The sequence below is a fragment of the Diospyros lotus genome, chromosome 14 (assembly GCF_014633365.1).
Source record: "Diospyros lotus cultivar Yz01 chromosome 14, ASM1463336v1, whole genome shotgun sequence".
NCBI classification, from domain to species: Eukaryota; Viridiplantae; Streptophyta; class Magnoliopsida; order Ericales; family Ebenaceae; genus Diospyros; species Diospyros lotus.
The window spans coordinates 21,776,996-21,796,601 of NC_068351.1; the positions used below are offsets into that span (position 1 = coordinate 21,776,996).

A 19,606-nucleotide genomic window follows, 5' to 3' on the forward strand; every position below is an offset into this window, starting at 1 on the left:
GAGTTTGAGAATCTCAAATGTAATCCTTAAGTGTTTTAGATGGAAGTCAAAGGTTGGGTTATATATCAAAATATCATAAAAAAATACAAGGAAAAAGTTTCTGAGGTGGGGTTCAAAAATTTGATTCATTAGTGATTGGAAGGTAGCTGGAGCATTTGTTAAGCTAAAGGGCATGACAAGGAATTCATAGTGGCCATGGTGGGTACGAAATGTAGTTTTGGGTATGTCAAGGGGGCTCATCTAGATTTGGTGATAATCGAATCTTAGGTCGAGGTTAGAGAAAATGGTGGCATGTTTTAATTCATCTAGCAGATATCAGTGTTTTAAAACGCGGCCGCTGCAATTAAGGCCAAATTGGCCCCCCCCTAGGCGCCAGCGCCTAGTCGCTTGGGTCGTTCACTCTCTTGTCGGATGTGGCCTGGACTTGTCGTCACCTGGGTCGCGTATGACCTGGACTTATTGTTGCTAAAAGTAAAGCAAAATCGCTATAGGACAAGTAGCGTAGTTCAAAAATTTTGAACCTTACCCCGATCCTGACGATTGGATCAACGTCGAAATCAAACAATCACATACATAATAGAATAAATCTAACTTTTAGATTTTCGAGTCGTTCGTGGATTCGAGCCGTCCAAGCGTCCGGCCTCTAACTCGTGATACGCTACACGTGTCTGTTGGCAAGGAGAGCAAAATAGGAGTGCTAGCTCCTTCTCCTTTTCACGGCTTATGTATGGACGAAAAAGAAGTCCCACGTTTTAAATTGATGCCAAAAAGAAACGGGAAAGAGTGAACGGCAATACGTTTTTCAACTCTTGAAAAACTACACCAAAAACTCTCTAGTTTGGGCAACTCATAAAGGGGTATTTATAAGGAGTTCTAGGGTTTCTTAAACCTTAATGGATATGGGTTGGCCCATTTAATTTAGTCCAATTAGGAACTTAATTAAATGAATTTATTCTAGTTCAACTAGAAATATAATTAAATGGCTCAAATCTTTTTATAGGTTTAAATAAAATATTTTGGTCCAAATCTAATTCAAGCCCAAATATAATATTTAATATTTGAGCCAAATCTAATTTGGTCCAAATATAATATTTAATATTTGGCCTAAATCCAATTTAGTCCAAATATAATATTTAATTTAATATTTGGCTCAAATCCAATTTAGTCCAAATATTAACTTAAACCCAAATATATTTTATTTCCTATTTGCCATTTCAACAAATAGAAAATTATTAAATTAAAAACTCCTTTCTAATTTAATCAATTGCCATTTTAGGAAACTCTTTCCATTATGACGACCTCTTGTCATATCGACGTTATTACGTCCCTTTGTTCTTTTTCCGTGAGAATTTACGACTGCACAACTTTTTGCTGAAGTGTCCCACTTAACCATACGTCCGCTCTCCTGGTTTAAGCCAAGGACCGTGCCTATTGCGTATGAGTCATTAGGTTTCCGAATATGTTGGCAATGTGTCGGTAGGAACACATAAGACAAGATTGGCTTCTAGCAAGGCATCATGCCTACCCAATTTTTCAGAAGGATTCATAATCCGCAAATTACTTTTCACGAGTATGGTTACTGTAACACCCCTCTCCTAGAACTGCCCGAGAAGAGGTTCTACGAGAAATAAAATAAAACTAACTGATCAACTGAAATCTAATACCATAATGAATATCTCAATCAACTGAGATAAAACTGAGTCAACATCAACTGAAAACCATAAACTACATCTAAGGGAAAATCCTTAAACTGAAATATAAAATAAACCTAAACTGATAAGACACTAACTAATAAACTCCCAGACATCTTTGGTCTTGAGCAGCTCCACGTACACACACTACTGGACACTGCTGCTAGGCCCCACATCTGGTACTCTCCCGCTAGGACCTGGAATGGTGAAGAGTACAAGGTCAGCCACAAGGCTCAGCAAGTAATAAGCTGGAAAGAGTAATTGAAGCTGAATCGAAGAATATCGATACTAATAAAATACTTACTGAACTTGAACTGAGAGATATAATAATCACTGGATTGCATTTACAAGATGTAATGCACATAAACTGTAAACTAAATGCTGGTATGCATCTTTGTCTCATAGGACCACATAACTATAATACATACTTGACTGATCTGAATCGTGCAAACATAAAAACTGTAAGCACATGCTGTGGGCAATATGTCCCTAGCTCCCTGGTCAACATCAGGCGAGCGACACACAAACTGAAACTGAACTGATGGGATCCCGGCGGACTAGGCGCATAATGCAATGCTCACATACATGCTAGCACATAATATGTAGTGCTCCATAGAAAATCATGCTCAATGCTCATACCAAGATGTATGCACATAAACTCACAAAATAATGCTGATCTTGTTAAAATAAATGCTAAATATGTAATCTGATCTAATATGTTGGAATACAAAGATTTACTCATATTTTCCCTTGAATTGTAATATTTACTGATATTTTTTTAATTATTTAATGATTTATTTATTGCAACATGAAGACTTCCCGGGGGGTCACCCATCATAGAATTAGCCCCACTCGAGCACGCTTAACTTTGGGGTTTTAAAAGTTATTGGAACCAATATGAGAAAAGATGGAATTTTGATGCGAGTGTTATACACTCTAGGCCCATTGGGATATGAAATTCACCCATCCGGATACAAGACACATGAATTTGAATGAATTGTGAGAGACATCCAGATGAGTAAGGTCTCATTCGAATACAAGACACCTGAGCTTTGGATAAGTTATGAGAGACATCCGGATGAGCAAGGTCTCATCCGGATACGAGACACAAACATATTTGGACACATCCGGATTCAACACAAGGTATCCGGATATCACTCTCAAAAAGCCTTAGACTCATCCGGATACGACACAAAGCATCCAGATATCACTCACAGACAATTAAACACATCATGATACGACTCAAGGCATCCGGATACTACTCACAATCACTGCTGGACATATCCGGATATGAAAACGATGCATCCGGATATCACTGGACCATCCGGATATGAACAAGAGCTATCTGGATGTCACTCACATAAAACTTTTTGACCTATCTGGATAGCCTCTAACCTATCCGGATGCTACTCATATGCTCTGAAAAATTTACCTGGATATGAGGGAACCTATCCGAATGTCTGCAACTTGATAACCCAGAAACAAATGAACACAGAGACTCCGCTCTTGATTCAAACTTAACAAAACTACACCATTCCGAATAAAATCTTGGGAAAACAAATCCCAATTGACATGAAACAACTTTGGGAATGATTAAGGATCATATACATATAAAAATTGCTAGAGAAAACATGCATGATCTACCATAAACTCACTGTATATGCTTGCATATATATATATACATACTGACTGTATTAATCTGTAATACAACTGAGAAAACTTGAATCAACTGAGGATATTGCTGAGATACAATCCCGTAAGAATGGATTACAGGGATGGAATACTTGCCTTTCAATCTCTTTGATCGGATTTGAATGCTCCTAATGAACTGCTATGCTACTCACTGCTACTGCAAGACCTCTTCTTCTTCCTCTATGTGATCTCTAATCTTCACGGCGCGAAGAAACTCAGTGCTATGACTCTATATATATATACGCGAGAGAAGCTGCCCTAAAGCCCACTTCTTCTTCTCCTAACGCAACTAGGAGACTACAAACCACAGCTTTCTCACGCTCGGTTTCATCAAATCGCTTAAGATAATAATTCTAATTAATTAATTAAGTTCTAATAAGAACTTCTTAAAAGACCAACATGTCCTTATTTTAATTCCCACAATTTAAAAAGAATTAAATGTTATTTAAATGCTGATCTCTCAATTAAAAATATTCTAAATTGCCACATTAAAATTAAATGAAAAATTCTCTTAATTAAATACCTCACTAATTAATTAAATAATTCTAATTAAATACTGGGCCCTCTAACGGGTCGTTACAGTTATCATGTAATTCGATCCTCTCGCCAATGTATCTTATGTGATCTCAAGTCTGGCAATATGTTACTTGATTATGATCACAAGAGTTTTTCTTTGGTCATTTGGATATCTTCACTTAATAGAAAGTGAATCAATAACTCTTTATTGATCTCTTTCACCATGGCTATGGATTTAAAGTGAATATCCATCAAAGGTGTCTTAGATACATCATCCTCTATCAAGGGATAGACGAGTCCCATCTTGGCTATGCACCCATCTCCATAAGTCTCACGATATGCCCAACGATCGCCCACGTGCAGCCTTTGTCTAGGCCCATCGAAACGATGTCAAAACATACCAGTCTTCTTATGAGATGACCGTGATAACCTCAGGTCCAAGGATTAGTTACACCCATCTCGTATGAGAATACCATCAACATATAATCAAAATGGATTCTCGTGGCGAGTCATGTCCAGTGACACGTTTTCCAACATGTCACTTATGTACTTGTCTAAGTATCCCATGCCTATGGGTGTGAGACCCCCATTGCTATCACATAGCAAAAACATAGCACATACAAGTCTTACCGTAATTGTCAATGTCCATTCTTGACATTACTATGACTTTGGACGTTTAATGATATCTAGAAACTGTGATGCATTATCTCACATCTTTATAGATTAATCACAGTATATATCATATGGACTTCTATCTCATTTCATTCGGTCATTACAATAATAACAAGAAACTAATAAAATGACTTCTTGTGAAATTGAATAACTCCTTATTCAATAATAAATATGATATTCAACATGCCCAATTTGATTGGGTCTAGAACACCTACACTAATAGTTGCCTGGGTCGCACGTGGCTTGGACTTGTCGTCGCCTGGGTCATTCACTCTTTCTTGTTGGATGCAGCCTAGACTTGTCGCCTTGCTCCTTGCTGCTTATTGTGCCATCTTTGTCCTTGCTTCTTGCTTGCAGCAAACAACAAGTTACAGCAAGAAGCAAGCATCATCTTGCTGTTGCTATTGCTTGTTCATCTTAAATAACATCAAAAAATAAAAAATAAATATATTTTTTTCCTAGGTGCTAGGCCCCCATCGACTGCCTGACTAGCGCCTAACGCGTTTTAGAACACTGATAGATATTTAATAAGAGGAATGGGGAATTTGTCTTTGATGGTTATTTCAGTTAGTTAGCGATAGTTAATACAAAATCGCCATGAACTATCTTTTTTTTTTTTTAACTAAGAGCACTGGGGATGCAAAATGGCTGTAGCTGGGCCTGATGAGTGATTTTTGAAGCATCTGCTTAACTAATTTTTCTATTTTTGTCTTTTGGTTAGGAGGGCATTAGTAGACACAAATATTAACAAGGTCTGTGTTGGGCTTTAGGTTGATTGTGTGGTCAGTGGGTTAGGCTGGGGGTAGAGAATTAGGTTCTATAAATAGATTCTCAAATTCAGCTAGTAGCATATTACGAAGGTCAGATTGGTGTATCTCTATGTCAGCCTCTAGGAGATAGCTGACTATTAGCATGAATTCTCCTTTAACTTCTAGCTCCTTTTCCATTCTATTAGTGGCTTGGATAGAGAACAACTGGGCCACTTGACTCATCTTATGCTTAATCATGTTCTGCAGCTTTCTCTCAGTAATCATCTTACATATCCCAAACTCATTGCTCCAAGTTAGTCTTTTTTTTCCCTTCTCAAATGTCGGTTCCATTTTGTTAAAATCAAAGCAAATTGGGCTGACATGCTTCATCCAATCAACTCCCAACACCACATCACACCCCCCCCCCCCCTCCCCCAATTTAAGGAGTCTTAAGTCAGCCTCAAACCCTTCTCCCTGCATCTCCCAACAAAACCCGGTACATGTTGATTGGCTCATGACCTTATTGCCATTAGCCATGGTCACTGTCAATGGTTGTGTATTGATCAGGGGGCATTTTAACCTATGGGTTGTTCCCTTATCCAAAAAACTATGGGTGCTTCCATTGTCAATAAGGATTATCAGTTTGTTATCCTCCACCTTCCCCTATACTTTTATTATCTTACTATTAGTCAATCCCTTCAAGGCATGTAGGGATATCTTCCCATTGTCCTCCTCTTTCTCTCCTTGTGGTTGGGATGTTTCCATCTCCTTTGCCATCTCTCCTTCTTCCCCTTCCAATAACAAAAGTTGTTTCCTACATTGGTGGCCAGGGAAGTATTTATCCCTGCACCTAAAACAAAGGTCAGCTTGCCTTTTCTGTTCCATAGTCTTTCCCACTTTAGGTTGTGGGGGTAGGCAGTGCCAAACTCTTTATTTTGGAAGATCCCCTTCCTATCTCCTTAGCATAACTCTTTCCTTGGAGCAAATTACCTTGGGTAACTCCCTTAGCCATCAGTCTCTTCTTTTTTATTAGTGGTTCCACGGTCAATTCGTGAAGCTTAGCACTATTAGCAACATGCTTGGGAGTTCTAGGCTGAAGCACCTTCACCATCGGCCTCAATTATTTGTTTAAGCCATTTATAAAGCTTGAAATGAAATAGGCCTCTGTCAAGTAGGGGTTATGGTTGAGCATAAGAGCCTTCAGCTCTTCAAATCTCAACCGGTACTCCATCACCGTTCCTACCTACCTAATTTTGTTGAACTCTTCCACCACATTAGATAAGCCTCGATCCCCAAATCTCTCACAAAGGTTCTCTGCAAAATCCTCCCATCTACACTCTTTCTAGACCTTAGACCATCCTTGGTACCAAGCGTCCTCGGCATCGTTGAGATATGTTGCCGCCATATTAACCTTCTGCCTCTCTACTACCCCATACCACTCAAACATCTGCTCACACCTCCTGAACCACTAATGAGGACTCACTCCATCAAACAATGGGATTTCCAAGCGTGGCGTGAGTAAACCATGCGAATTTTGTCCCATCCAGTCTCACCAGGCTCCCCATGTTCTTCTCCTCCTTTAGAAGTTCTTGTTGTCCTTAGGTTCATCCCCTGCCCTAGTAAAATTGGATCTACTTTCCCTTGCTCCGGTAGAATTGGATTTAATCTTTCCCTAGGAGGGAAGTCGTGTGAGAGACGCAATTGGTTTTGCCTCGCGAACATAACCATAAACCTCTGGAGTTGTTCCCTAATCTGAAGTCCAATGTCCTCACGAATTTGGGCTACTGCAACCTCCAATTTCCTATCAACAACTATGATGGCGTCGTGGTTTTAGTTGGATCCCAACTCCAACTGATCCACCTGAGCTTGTAAATCACTCATTGTGGATCCACACTGCTGCACTTGAGTCTCAAAGTTCTTCATCCTAGTTCCTTCAACCATCATTTGTCACCCTCGATCACTGAGGCCAAGGATCGACTCTGATATCAAAATTATCAGATCCTAAGGGATCTGGCAATTGTTTAATCCTAATCTCTTCCGTAAGGATAGAGATCATAAGGGAACGAGAGAATTCCAGTGGGAAAATGAGAGAAAGATAGAGAAATAGAATGGCAGAGAGATGTTAGTGATAGTGCCCTAGATGCTAAATTTACATTACATGGGATGTATGTGAATGGCATTGTTGATTGTTCTTGATATTAATAAAAAATGTCATATCTTCATTCATATCTCTCCATTTTGCTTTTATGAATAAGTCCTTAGACTTCCTGGTAGAGTTCTTACTCTCAAAGTGTTGAGATTGTGTGACATGGATCTCTAGTTCAGGAATTCTTAAAGGTATTCCCGATCCTTAGATTTATCAGAAGGGGAATATGATTAATCGATTAGTGGACCAACACATAGGTTACTACCATTGTTAGCATGGGATGCTAATGGGAATGGGGTGGTGAGCCACACGCCACATTGCATGCGATGCATATAGTAGGCATGTGGGTAGATGTTGGTAGAACATCTACTGAATGTGACACTTGCGACAAATCACATGGCTCAAGGATTAATGATCTATTATCGAGTCTCGATTGTGTATATGGTCATTTGACCAGAGGTGACATAGTGTCTTGTGCACTGGTGTTAGGGATTTGCCGTTGAGTGAAACCATCCTGTGTAAGAGGTGGAAATGCTATCTATGCGGTCTCTATATAGTGGTGTATGGAGACAAATGTTTACTGATGGGATCCATTGGCGTCCATTGGATGGGGGCGAACATCTTATATGGTCCATGTTAGTGATAGTGATTGGAAATCCCCTTACCAGGGTGAGCATGAGATTGGAATGGGTTCGAATGTCAGATTGGATTTGACATGCTACCTATATCACACATGTTACTGGATTTGTCATAGTTATCGAGTCCTGTGAGTTTAATCAATCCATGACTCTTACTCGGTCGGGATGTTAGTCGGTGGAAAGACTATAGTGCACGGTAATTGAGAAGCCTTAACGGGTTCATATGAAATTGGACTTCATTGTCATTAGGATCATCTTGAATCCTAGTTAGAGGATACTCAGAGTCTTTCAGGGTGCTCTGGAGATTTGGAGAGATCCTCTTAATAGGTCGAAGGGGTTCGGCTGATGTTAAAGAGTTGATGAGTCTTGATTGCTATATGACTGTGAACCTAGAAAGTCACATGTATATTGAGTAGTGTACTAAATTAGTGATCCGTTGCTGTTAGTGTGTTCCTCATCACTGTGGGACAGTGATGTTGGTTGCTATCGTGTGTGGGGCACATGGATCTATGGATAAGGGAGATTGCTATTGGATAGCAAGGGGACTTGGTTGCATTATTGGATAGTGTAAAGGCTATTATTGGATAATAGTGGGGTCGGAGTGCAAGATAATCAAAGTTGGGGAATGGGCAGCTTTAGTCGACTGGACCCTTCAAGTTGGTCGACCGAACTTAGACTATGTGGTTTTGGTTGACTTCAGTCTACCAAATTGCACGGTCCAATCGATCGGACTTGAACCATGAGGTTCTGGACGACTTAGGTTGACCAAACCTCACAGTTCAGTCGACCGAACTTCCGTCGCTTTGTCTCGTTAGAACATTTAATGCTCTAACGATTTGCATGATGATAAAGGTATGGGACAATGAGGAGGCGTGCACGGTGAACTGGGGGTTGGTATTTGATTTTGAGTGGCTTTGAGAAAGTTAAGGCAAGCCACTCCTCACTCAATCTCCTTGCTCTCTCTCTCCTCTTGCTATTGTTTGCTTCTTCTCCATCCTCCATTGCTGCAATTTGCTTGTTCTTGCTCCAAGCTTGTTGCATCTTCTCTCTCTTCTATTCTCTTGCTTAGATTTGGGCATCGGATGGCCAAAGAGCAACTAAGAGGGAATCGCAAAACAACTTCGGTTCACCTCCATTGAGAGGGTCCTAGCACGGCTTCATTGGAGGGTTCCGTGAGCATCTCAAGCGTAGACCAATTAGGTCCTCCACACTTGAGGAGGCAGGGTGGTCACCTGACGCAGCGGCTTGCTCGTAGGAGTTCATTCGAACAACAAGGAGGAGAAGGATCTTCATCGGACAACTAGCACAGACTTTCTTCGTATAGGTATACAGATAAAACCCCCTATGACATGGTTTTATCTTTTGATCATATGGATGATATATATCGTGTCTTGCAAGGATTGTTTTCGCTTTTGCTTTTTGCTCCTTTGATATTTGTTTCGGTTTTGAAAATGATTTAAAACCCATAAATCCATGCATAGATCCACTTGTGGTTTGTTTTTGGCCTTGGGCCCTTGTTTCCTTTCAAAAAGAGAGAAAGAGAGATGGAGAGGGAATTGTAAGGAGCATTTAGAGGAAATTCATTCAACAATCTAGATACTTCCAATAGAGGGGTCAGCCACACTTTATAGCCTTCTCGCACGTACATAGATTCCCGCCCCAAATTGATAACTACCTGTGTCTTGCACCCCATAGCTTTACTTGTGTACAATCCCTTACTGCACTAACTGAATTCTGTTTTATTCTACTATTTCTATCGTAAGTACATGACAAACCTCTATATGTTTGGTACAATTATGCTGGACTAGATTGTGAGCCATATTGATATTAGACTTATTATTACAATATAGTTTCATTGTCAATTCCGGTTTAATCTTGAGGTCATTTAAAATAATTCTTAGCCATAAAAGTTCGCATATTCCATGAGCTATAGCTCTAAACTCTACCTCGGCACTTGATCCCACAACCACACTTTGCTTTTTACTCCTCCATATGACTGAGTTTACTCCTACAAATTACAATAGCTGGAAGTGGATTGTCTATCCATAGGTGAATCTGTATAGTCAGCATCAGAATAAGCTTTTAGAGTCATACCACCATTGTTCTGAAACATGATTTCTTTTCCTGGAGTTGCCTTTAAGTAATGTAGGATGCAGTTTACAACCTGTAGGTGTTCTTCCCTTGGGTCATGCATAAATTAGCTAACTATTCCCACAGAGAAAGCAATATTGGGCTTGGTATTGGACAAATATATTAATTTGCCAACTAACCTTTGGTAATTGCCTTTATTAATTGTGTTGCCTCTATCTTTTGACCCTATTCTGTGATTTAGGCCAATGGGAGAAGTTGTTGCCTTAAGTTTCTTTGTTTCCTTCAACAAATCCAAAATATACTTCCTTTGGGATAGGAATATGCTATTTTCAGAGTATGTTACTTCAATTCCTAGAAAGTATCTAAGCTTACCAAGATCTTTAATTTCAAATTCTCGTGCCAGATGTTCCTTTAGAGCAAGTCTCTTAGTATCATCATTCCCTATGATGATAATATTATCAACATAAACCAACAAGGCTATGATCTTTCCTTCTCCATTATGTTTTATGAATAGGATATGAGCTCCTTGACTCTATTTATATCTCGTTCGTCTCATTGCTTTTGTAATCTTCCAAATCACGCCCTCGGAGCCTATTTTAGCCCATACAAGGCCTTTTTCAAATGACACACCTTATTATCACCAAATAATTCTTCGAACCTAGGTGGAGGCTCCATATAAACTCTCTCTTCCAGGTCACCATGGAGAAAGGCATTCCTAACATCAAACTACAACAGTGGCCAATTAAAACAAGCAGCAAGAGAAATGAGTATTCTAGTTGTATTCATTTTGGCTACAGGAGAGAATGCTTCTTGATAATCGATCCCATACATTTGTGTGTATCATTTTGCTACCAATCTTGCTTTGTATCTTTCAAGTGTTCCATCAGATTTGTATTTCACTATAAGCACCCATTTACATTTCACTGGTTTCTTATCATTTGGTCTAGGTATAACCTCCCAAGTTCTGTTCTTTTCTAGTGTTCTCATTTCCTCCATAGTAAGTGTCCAATTCTTATCCTTTAATACATCATGAACCGACTTTGAGATTTATGTAGTGTCCAAAGAGGTAAGAAAGGCTTGATATTGTGAGGACGGTCTATGGTTAGATACAAATTGGGATATGGGGTAGATAGGATGTTTTGTGCATTTCTCGGGTGCCTTTTCTTAATGCAATGGGTAGGTCAAGATCATCGGACTTAAGTTCTTCCACAAAATTGGAGAAGGGATAGTGGTATTACCTTCATCCAGGGAAGAATCTTGAACTTGTGTTGGTCTAGGATCAACCTCCTTCCTTCTTGAGTAGACGAGAGTTTCTCTTAGATTTAAGGCTGGTTATTGCAACTTGGTTGTGTGTTCATCACAATAAGTATCTGACTGAATTGGGGTAGCTAGAGGAGATAAGGTGGAAGGTTGAGATTGAAGGGATCTCGATGAAGGCTGGCTAGGTTATTGAGAGGATTGTCATGACCCTATGAGCAATAAAGGGGTATTATTGTAATAGGGTAAAATAATTTGTTTTGGATATTTTAGCAATTAGTTAGGTGCACATGGCTGCATGTGCAAGGCTGTTAGGAGACAAATATGCCTATATAAGGCTGTTGTAAATGGATGGGTTTTACATGTTGAATGATAATTGAAATTCCAATATCTCTCTCTACAATTTCTTTCTCTTTCCCTCCCTCTCGTTCAGCACTGTTCCATTTCTTCTCTTCCTAATTCTACTCAATCTCCCCCTTCAATTCTTCTCTGTTTCTTCCCCAAATTTCCTTCCAATTACTTCTAAGACCCTAGCTAAACCCTAGGGTCATGACAAATGGTATCAGAGCATCGTTCCTCGGTTGTGATTTCAATCAATTATAGACGAAATTGAGGCAAATATAGTGATATGGGAAAACTGTTGAGGAGCTTCAACAGAATCGATCGGCTAGCAATTCCGATTCGATTCCTGAGGATAGATCGTCACCCAGCAACGCGTTCCTTGAAACTGATTTGAGGCTACTTTGGAGGACAGTTCGCGGAGCCGGTCGAGTTACAGGAAGTGATTGGGTAAGCAGAAGACAAGTTGCGAGAGCTCCATCTGAGTGACGATGTGGGTGAGGAAGGCTGTCATAGCTAGGTCAACCAGAGCCATCGGTTCTTGGAAGCTCTTGGCCAGCCGTTTACGCATCATCTGGAGAATTCAAGTAGCAGTGTCGGAGGCGAGTCAGGTTGCTAAAGGCGAGGACGAGACTCACTTCAGCAGCGACTTGAAGGATTGGAAATTGAGAATGACGGTTCTCTTTGTTAACCAAGGCCAATTCCGAGTGATCGTTTTCGCTAGAACTTGGGCGGCCTTCGGCAATTGATGCAAATTAGGAAGTTGATGACGAGAAGCAACTTCCTGCGCCACTATTGAACATCAACGAGTTGTTGGTCATAGGCAGTTCTAGCAAATCAGAGTGGAGGTGATTCCGACCCAAACTGACGGTGATTGGGTGAGGCGAGCACGAGCAAGCAAGTCCGATCCAAACTGTGAGAAGCAATTCTAGGTGAGGTGAGCGCAAATTTAATCAAGTGCATTGCTGATGTTGCCGCTTTGATCAGTTGGGGATTCCGACCTAGACGGTGAACTGTAGTGGATGTTTCGTGAGGTGAATCTGGAGGCTGAACTGATTCAATTGAGTTCTGGAAGTATTTGCACAGCAGAAACGTTGAGATTTGGACTCGGGAGTGGGTGTAGCTATTTAACCAGTAGTGAGTTCTGGTGATTTTGGAATCAGAGGCGATCGCAATTGGGTTGGGAACCTTGGGTAGTGATTGGGTTGAGAAGAACTGCCATTAATTTCGTTAGACGCAGATGCCTGGGGGGATAGATGGCTGTCGTAGTGCTGAGGATTGGAGTTCGAGAGGCAGTGGACTTCGTTGGCAAGCTGGCCAGGTGAATTCCGATCCGTTTAGGCTATTACCAACCAATCTGGTTAATTTCCCAGCGATAGAGCAGTCCCCGGTTTGGGCATGTGAATTTGGGAGGCGAAGCAAGGTGGAAGGAGTTCCAGTTTCTTGGCTTATGGATGGTTTCACCCATAAAAGTTACGCCAAGACAGATGGGACATATGGGAGGTCATGGGAGACTCAATTGCAGCGAAAGAATGCTTCATTTTCAGCTGAAATGGAGCTTTAATGGCAGCCAAAGGAGGCTGCATTTTCTGATTCACTGCCTACTCTAGACTTTGGGCAGAAAAAGAAGCATTTCGATAGAGGCAACAGTGACAAAAAGGATGACTGGCATTATCTAAAGAGAATCGGTAACAATCAGGTGGGTGGGACAGTAGATGCAAAAGGAGAATTAAAGGAGCACACTGGTTCCTTTGGAAATGAAGTTCCTTATGAGGATGTTCCAAACGATACTCATGAAAGGTCAAAACTAAGAGCTGAATGATGCAGCTACTTGGATGATAGAGATAACAGAAGGTAGCTAGGAGTTTTTGGAGTTGGAAAAAAATTATCCGACTAAGATTGACAAAATAGAAGAAGAATTAATACGTCAAAGGGCAATTACCAAAAGGTTGCAAGAGGAAAGTTGGGAAGTATTTGATCAAGTGACCAACAAAACCAGGGCCAACTTGTTACCCTTGGCATCTAATGCATGGACTGAAGGATTAGATAACGTGGAGGGATTTTTATCAAACGATAAGAGGGAGACAGCCCTAGTAGAAGAGGGGAACATATGTGGTAGTTGGTCAGTTAGAGTTTCAGAATGATCGACATTTGAAGGCTATAGGGTTACAGATTTCAGCTGCTACCTGCGACAAGGAGCGGCTAAATTCATTGAAGGTATTTGATGTGGACACATTGATAGGTTTTGGCATTATATTGGATCCCTAGACTATGAGTACTAGGAACCTTAATTTGGTAGCTATTGCAAACCCAAGGGAAATAGTATGTTACTTTTTGGAGGAAGATTCAGCCTTGTCTGCAATGATTATCATTTTTGTTTCAATTGAGAACCTAAAAATGAAGAAGAAGAGACCTAGAAGGAGGAAGAAGGAAAGAAGGATGAACCAGATGGAAAAGGCTGGAATTGGATGAGGAGCTATGGCTACTTGTTGCAAGTTCTTGGGGATAAGAACTCTCTTAAGGAGGGGGGAATTGTCATGACCCTATGAGCAATAAAGGGGTATTATTGTAATATGGTAGAATAGTTTGTTTTGGATATTTTAGCAATTAGTTAGGTGCACATGGCTGCATGTGCAAGGCTGTTAGGAGACAAATATGCCTATATAAGGCTGCTGTAAATGGATGGGTTTTACATGTTGAATGATAATTGAAATTCCAATATCTCTCTCTACAATTTCTTTCTCTTTCCCTCCCTCTCTCTCTCTCTCTCGTTCAACACTGTTCCATTCCTTCTCTACCTAATTCTACTCAATCTCCCCTTTCAATTCTTCTCTGTTTCTTCGCCAAATTTCCTTCCAATTACTTCTAAGACCCTAGCTAAACCCTAGGGTCATGACAAGGATGAAGGAGAAAAGGGAAGGTTTGGATGAGTGTCAAGGGTGAGATCCTCATCTTCACAATAGTGCTCCCTGTTAGAATATCAAGAAAAAGAGATAAAGAGTTAGAAAATCAAAATTTTGAATTTGGATGAGACTAAGGGGGTGTTTGGTACAGGAGAAATTTTAAGATTCCTGGGAATGTTAGGTTGAAAATCTGTATTCCTATGTTTGGTACAACTTTTTTATAAAAAGAATCCTGGGAAATAGGATTCCCGAGAATGATTTTTAAGCAACTTTCCCACAAAAAGATTTCCATGAGGGGGGGTTGGGAATCCAAGTTTTCCATGGATTTGGGAATGTTTTTAACAAATAAAAAGATTAAAACACCCCTTACCCTTTTATAATCCCATACAAACATATTATATATATTATATATATGTAATATATTTATATTAAATATATTATATATTAAATATAAAAATATATTATAATATATTTATATTATTTATTATAAAATATTATATATATTAAAGTAAATATTCATACAAACATATATATTATTATGTATATATATATACATACACATGCATATATATACATAATGTGTAAAAAAATAACATTTTTTTATTTTCTAAAGATATTGTGGGTCCCAATATTTTATATAGTAGAAGAAATTTATTATTTTTAAATAAAAAATTAAATAAGAGTAATTTTGAAAAAAGAACATGAATTCTTAAGAATGTTATATTTAAACCAAACATAGGAATGTAAGATTCTCATAAAAGAATACTCAACATTCCAGAGAATGTTTAAATCTATCCAAACATAAAATTGCATAAATTTTGGAATCAAAGATTTCCAAGAACATTCCCAAGAATCATGAATCCCAGGAATTTAAAAACTTCTCCCGTACCAAACGCCCCCTAAGAGATTAGGTTGGTTGGAGATAAGGAAAGATTACAAAAGATTAAATTGATAAAGAGATGGAGTTCCTAAGAAAAAAGAGGCAGTTAATTACAAGTGATTGTTCTAGCATTAGTGATAAACTTTATAGTTTAAAGATATTCAATTTTTTTTCTTATTTTTTAGGAGATGCTATAGAAGAATTCTTGTATATATTTCCCATTCGTAAGTTTAATAAAGCATGAAGTAGATTTCCATTTAATCAAGTAAACCTCTTTTCTCTAATTGAGTATTCATCCTAAGTTACTGGACTATTTCTTCAATTTACTCGAGTAAGTTGCTTCAATCAGTTGTTTTTATGTTTTGTTCATGGTATCAAAGCCAGCAATCCTACTGGCCGATTCCTTCCACTATTGATTTTTTATGGTCAAAAGTTATCACATTCCTTCCCTACTCAAGTAAGTTATCATATTGACTTTGTCTCATAATTGACTTTTTTTTTTTTTTTTTTTTCATATGGATATAATCTATTAGCTTTCAAGTTTGGATAAATTTTTCAAATCTGGAAACTAATTGCTAGTCATTTTGTTTAGTGTTAATTTAATTATGTTGACACGATTATATCTTGCCCTAACACATTCCTTTAATAATCTAGTAGTACTTTAGTTGTTCTGTAGTTTGTTGCTATTCATTAATTTTAATTAAATGAATGTTACACGTCAGCATTTGTTGTCTCCCTAATTCCTTGTGCAAACTACATTTGTGCACTCACCTGGCGTGTAGAGGATGAAGTTATCTTCCATATGAAGTGCAGTATGAGAAAAAACAATCAATTTTTTATTCCATTCTCCTTTATATATAGGCTGTTAACGCAGATTCTGTTTTTGAGCTGAGGAGTGACCTTGGGCATCAGTTAGCTAATAAAAGTCGACAAATGAATTTGAGGTTTGTAATATTCCCTGATATCTTACTTTGTCCACTATTATATTAGTTGTATATTAACCTTCCATTATTTTCCTCGCTGACTTTTTTTTTTTTTCCCTGTTTCCTTTACTGCTTCTCTCTCCTTTGGTTCCTTTTCCTTATAGTTGAACCAATTTGTTTCTGTTGCTACTTAGCTATCTTATTTCTCTATTATGCACGTTTATTATGAATATTAATGGTGCAGAAAGAGTATGACCAGATTGTGCTCTATGTAATATAAAATATGCTTTTCAATGTATTCATGGCATAAACATCTTTCTGCAAATCTCTACTGTCCTGCATCACTTTACCAAAGCACTAGCTATATACCTTAGGCCATTACTCCATTATTAAATCCTTTCTCATCCTTGGATCAGAATGCCACTGGATCAAACTAAGCAATCTACTAGCAAATGCATGGATCTAAAATATATCTGCAAGCTCCCTCGGGTTAAAATAAAAGGTAAAAAAGCGTGGTATCATAAAGGAGTGCCTTCTTCCATAGAACCTCCAAGGAGTTTTGACTCAGACGTGCACTTCTCTGCTAGAGGATTCAAAGAATTCCAGATTCAATATTTTGACTTTCCTGATCTGACGCCAAAGTGGAATCCAGACCTCATTTGACTCTTGATTGTTATGCTGGCCAAACATTAGCCACTCTGTCCAACTTGGACCCATGTATTAGCCATGGAATCCCTAAATTGGCCCCTCGCATTCCCCTGAGGTGGTACTTGAGATGCACTGTTGTGGGATATAGCCATTATGGCTCCCCTTTAGGGACAGATACCACCAATGAAGTCACCCTTTGGAGCTAACTGGAAATAAGCAATGCCAAAATCCAAGTCTTGTGCCTAATCAGTATTAGGAGCTCCTAGTTTACAAGCTTAGTTGCGTTGGCAGCAAGAAAAAAAAAAGTGAGGGCAGTTTTTTTGTTTGTTTGTTTTTTTTTTTCTTTTGGGTGGGGGGGGGGGGATGCTGCTGCTGCTAAGCATAAGGACAGTTGTTGAAGTGAGTTTATTTCCTAGCTGTGGTTGGAAATATGATGTGCAAGATGATATTTTGAGACAAGGAATTGAAGGGTCTTCTAGGTAAAAGAATGAAAGTAAACTCCCTGAAAAAATCTTATTGAGAGTTTGTAGCTTAAGTTCACAGTCGGCTCTTTATTCTTCTATTTGCTTTGTTGTTTCATTTCACACTCTCTTGAAATGAACGTGAAATTAAAAGAGTATATGTACCTTTGTTTGCTAGAAGTCTCAGTTCTTGATGAAATTGCCAGTCATTGCTCCTTAATTATGTCACATGCTACATGCTTCCTTCTCTTATTCTTAATCATCCTATCATAATGTTGATCCTTTTAGGGGAATTGGGGCTGTTGCATATAAAGTATCAGAGCTTGAAACTGACAGCATCCTGAAAATAAGCCTCAGGAGTGTGGATGGAGAAGACACAACCCCAATATCCCAGGTTAGTCTCTTGTTTTCTGTTTTACTTGATATGTTCTTCCCTGCCTTGTCAATTTCAATCAAAAAATTTGTTAGGCCACATGCACCGTTTCACAGGCATTTGGAGGTGGCGGGCACCAAAATGCAAGTTCATTCATGCTGAGCACCACTGATTTTGAGAGGTGGAAGCGTTCTGCTTGGACCCTTACCTAGGTCGTTTTGCCGTTGAGTACCCTAACTGGCCACTGAACAACAGGCTGAGATACATGCTAAAGCTCTGAGACGGGCTGGATCTGTGCAAAAAAAAAATTGTTGTCTCTCCATCCTCTGATCATAATTATAAAGACTTTGGACGATGATGGCATGGACGCCGTAGTCTTGTTGGCTTTATCTGATTTTGGTGAAAGCACGCTCAGCTGCTGCTAATTTGTTGTTGGAGATTTGAAACTAAAGTGACATCCATTTTCAGTTCTTCGTTTTCATGGTTTTAGTTGCATGCTTGTTTGCTGGGTGATGTCCACTAGTTTGGAGATAATTATGACGTCATATTATGGACATGGTATCACAAATTAATTATGTTTTACGTCTATAAGATTTTGAATACATGGCAATAATTATCATTTTATAAATTTAAAGATAGAAGTAGAGTTTATCGATACTCATTGTCAAATGTATTGAGGATACATACATACATACATGACAATGCATCTTTGACTTTTTGATGCTACATTAGCGTAATAATATAGTGTCATGGTTTCATTGTGTCATTACCTAACTCCAACAATGAATTTTTATAGTATAGGAGACCATCTCAAGGTGGTATGCAAGTAACCTCTCGAATGGCGGGTGATGCTCTCGTGACAAGTGACTTGCTGAGAAAGAAATCAATTAGGTGCTTAGGTGAGTGTCTCTTGTGCAGATTCTTCGATGCCTAAATAAATATTGAGTGATCGAGCATAATGAAAGGGTCTCCCAATGATTCTTTGATGCCTAAATAAATATTGAGTGATCGAGCACAATGAAAGGGTTTCCCAATGATGCTTCGGGAGAGGCTTCCAGGGTTCACTCAACCATGTTCGGCTTATCTTGGTGCATGGTCACATGATGTGTTGTTTGGTGCCCCCATGTAAGGGTATGTCGGTGTATGGGTTGCATACGCATGTAGCAAGGGTCGACATGCGTAAGCTTGATGCGTAGTAGGGCTTGCAAGTGGTTGTGTGGTTTGATGTGCATGGTTGCCTAAGGGGGGCGGCTATGGTCGGGTGACCCTCACTTGACCATAGGCCCAAATGGGTCTCTTAGCCTAGCTTGTCCTTGGCCACGTGGGCGTGGTCGTGTGGGGGCATGGTCGCGCACATTTGCACGAGGGGCTATGGCCAAGTAACCCTTGACCATATGCTTTCGGGAAGGAAGGGGTGTCTCCCAACCAAGTTAAGGCTGAGAAACCCTCACTCTGCCTCTGCCTTAGCCTCCTTGTTGCTTGGCTCCCTTGGTCTCTTCTTCAGCTGCTTGGCCTACTTTGACTAATTTTTTGTCCTGCCATGTGATGGGTTTATTTTGTTAGGCGTAACACTTGATCTATGCTCGGAGTAGTGCAGATGGTTCACTACACACGTTTGGGAGCTTGA

The 19,606-nt window shown here is 39.3% G+C and overlaps 1 protein-coding gene across 2 annotated transcripts in view; it reads left to right on the forward strand.

Annotated features, from left to right (window-relative positions):
- LOC127791186 (uncharacterized) overlaps positions 1-18,634 on the forward strand; it is a 35,852-nt gene extending 17,218 nt beyond the window's left edge. Inside the window, exons 5-7 of one of the 2 annotated variants that reach the window (XM_052321020.1) lie at positions 16,436-16,518; positions 17,895-18,000; positions 18,075-18,634. In XM_052321020.1, coding sequence (XP_052176980.1) covers positions 16,436-16,518; positions 17,895-18,000; positions 18,075-18,191 — 306 coding nt within the window. In that variant the 3' untranslated portion in view covers positions 18,192-18,634. The remainder of the gene's footprint in view (positions 1-16,435; positions 16,519-17,894; positions 18,001-18,074) is intronic. The other variant, XM_052321021.1, reaches the window with a different exon arrangement.
- Positions 18,635-19,606: the final 972 nt, after the last annotated feature.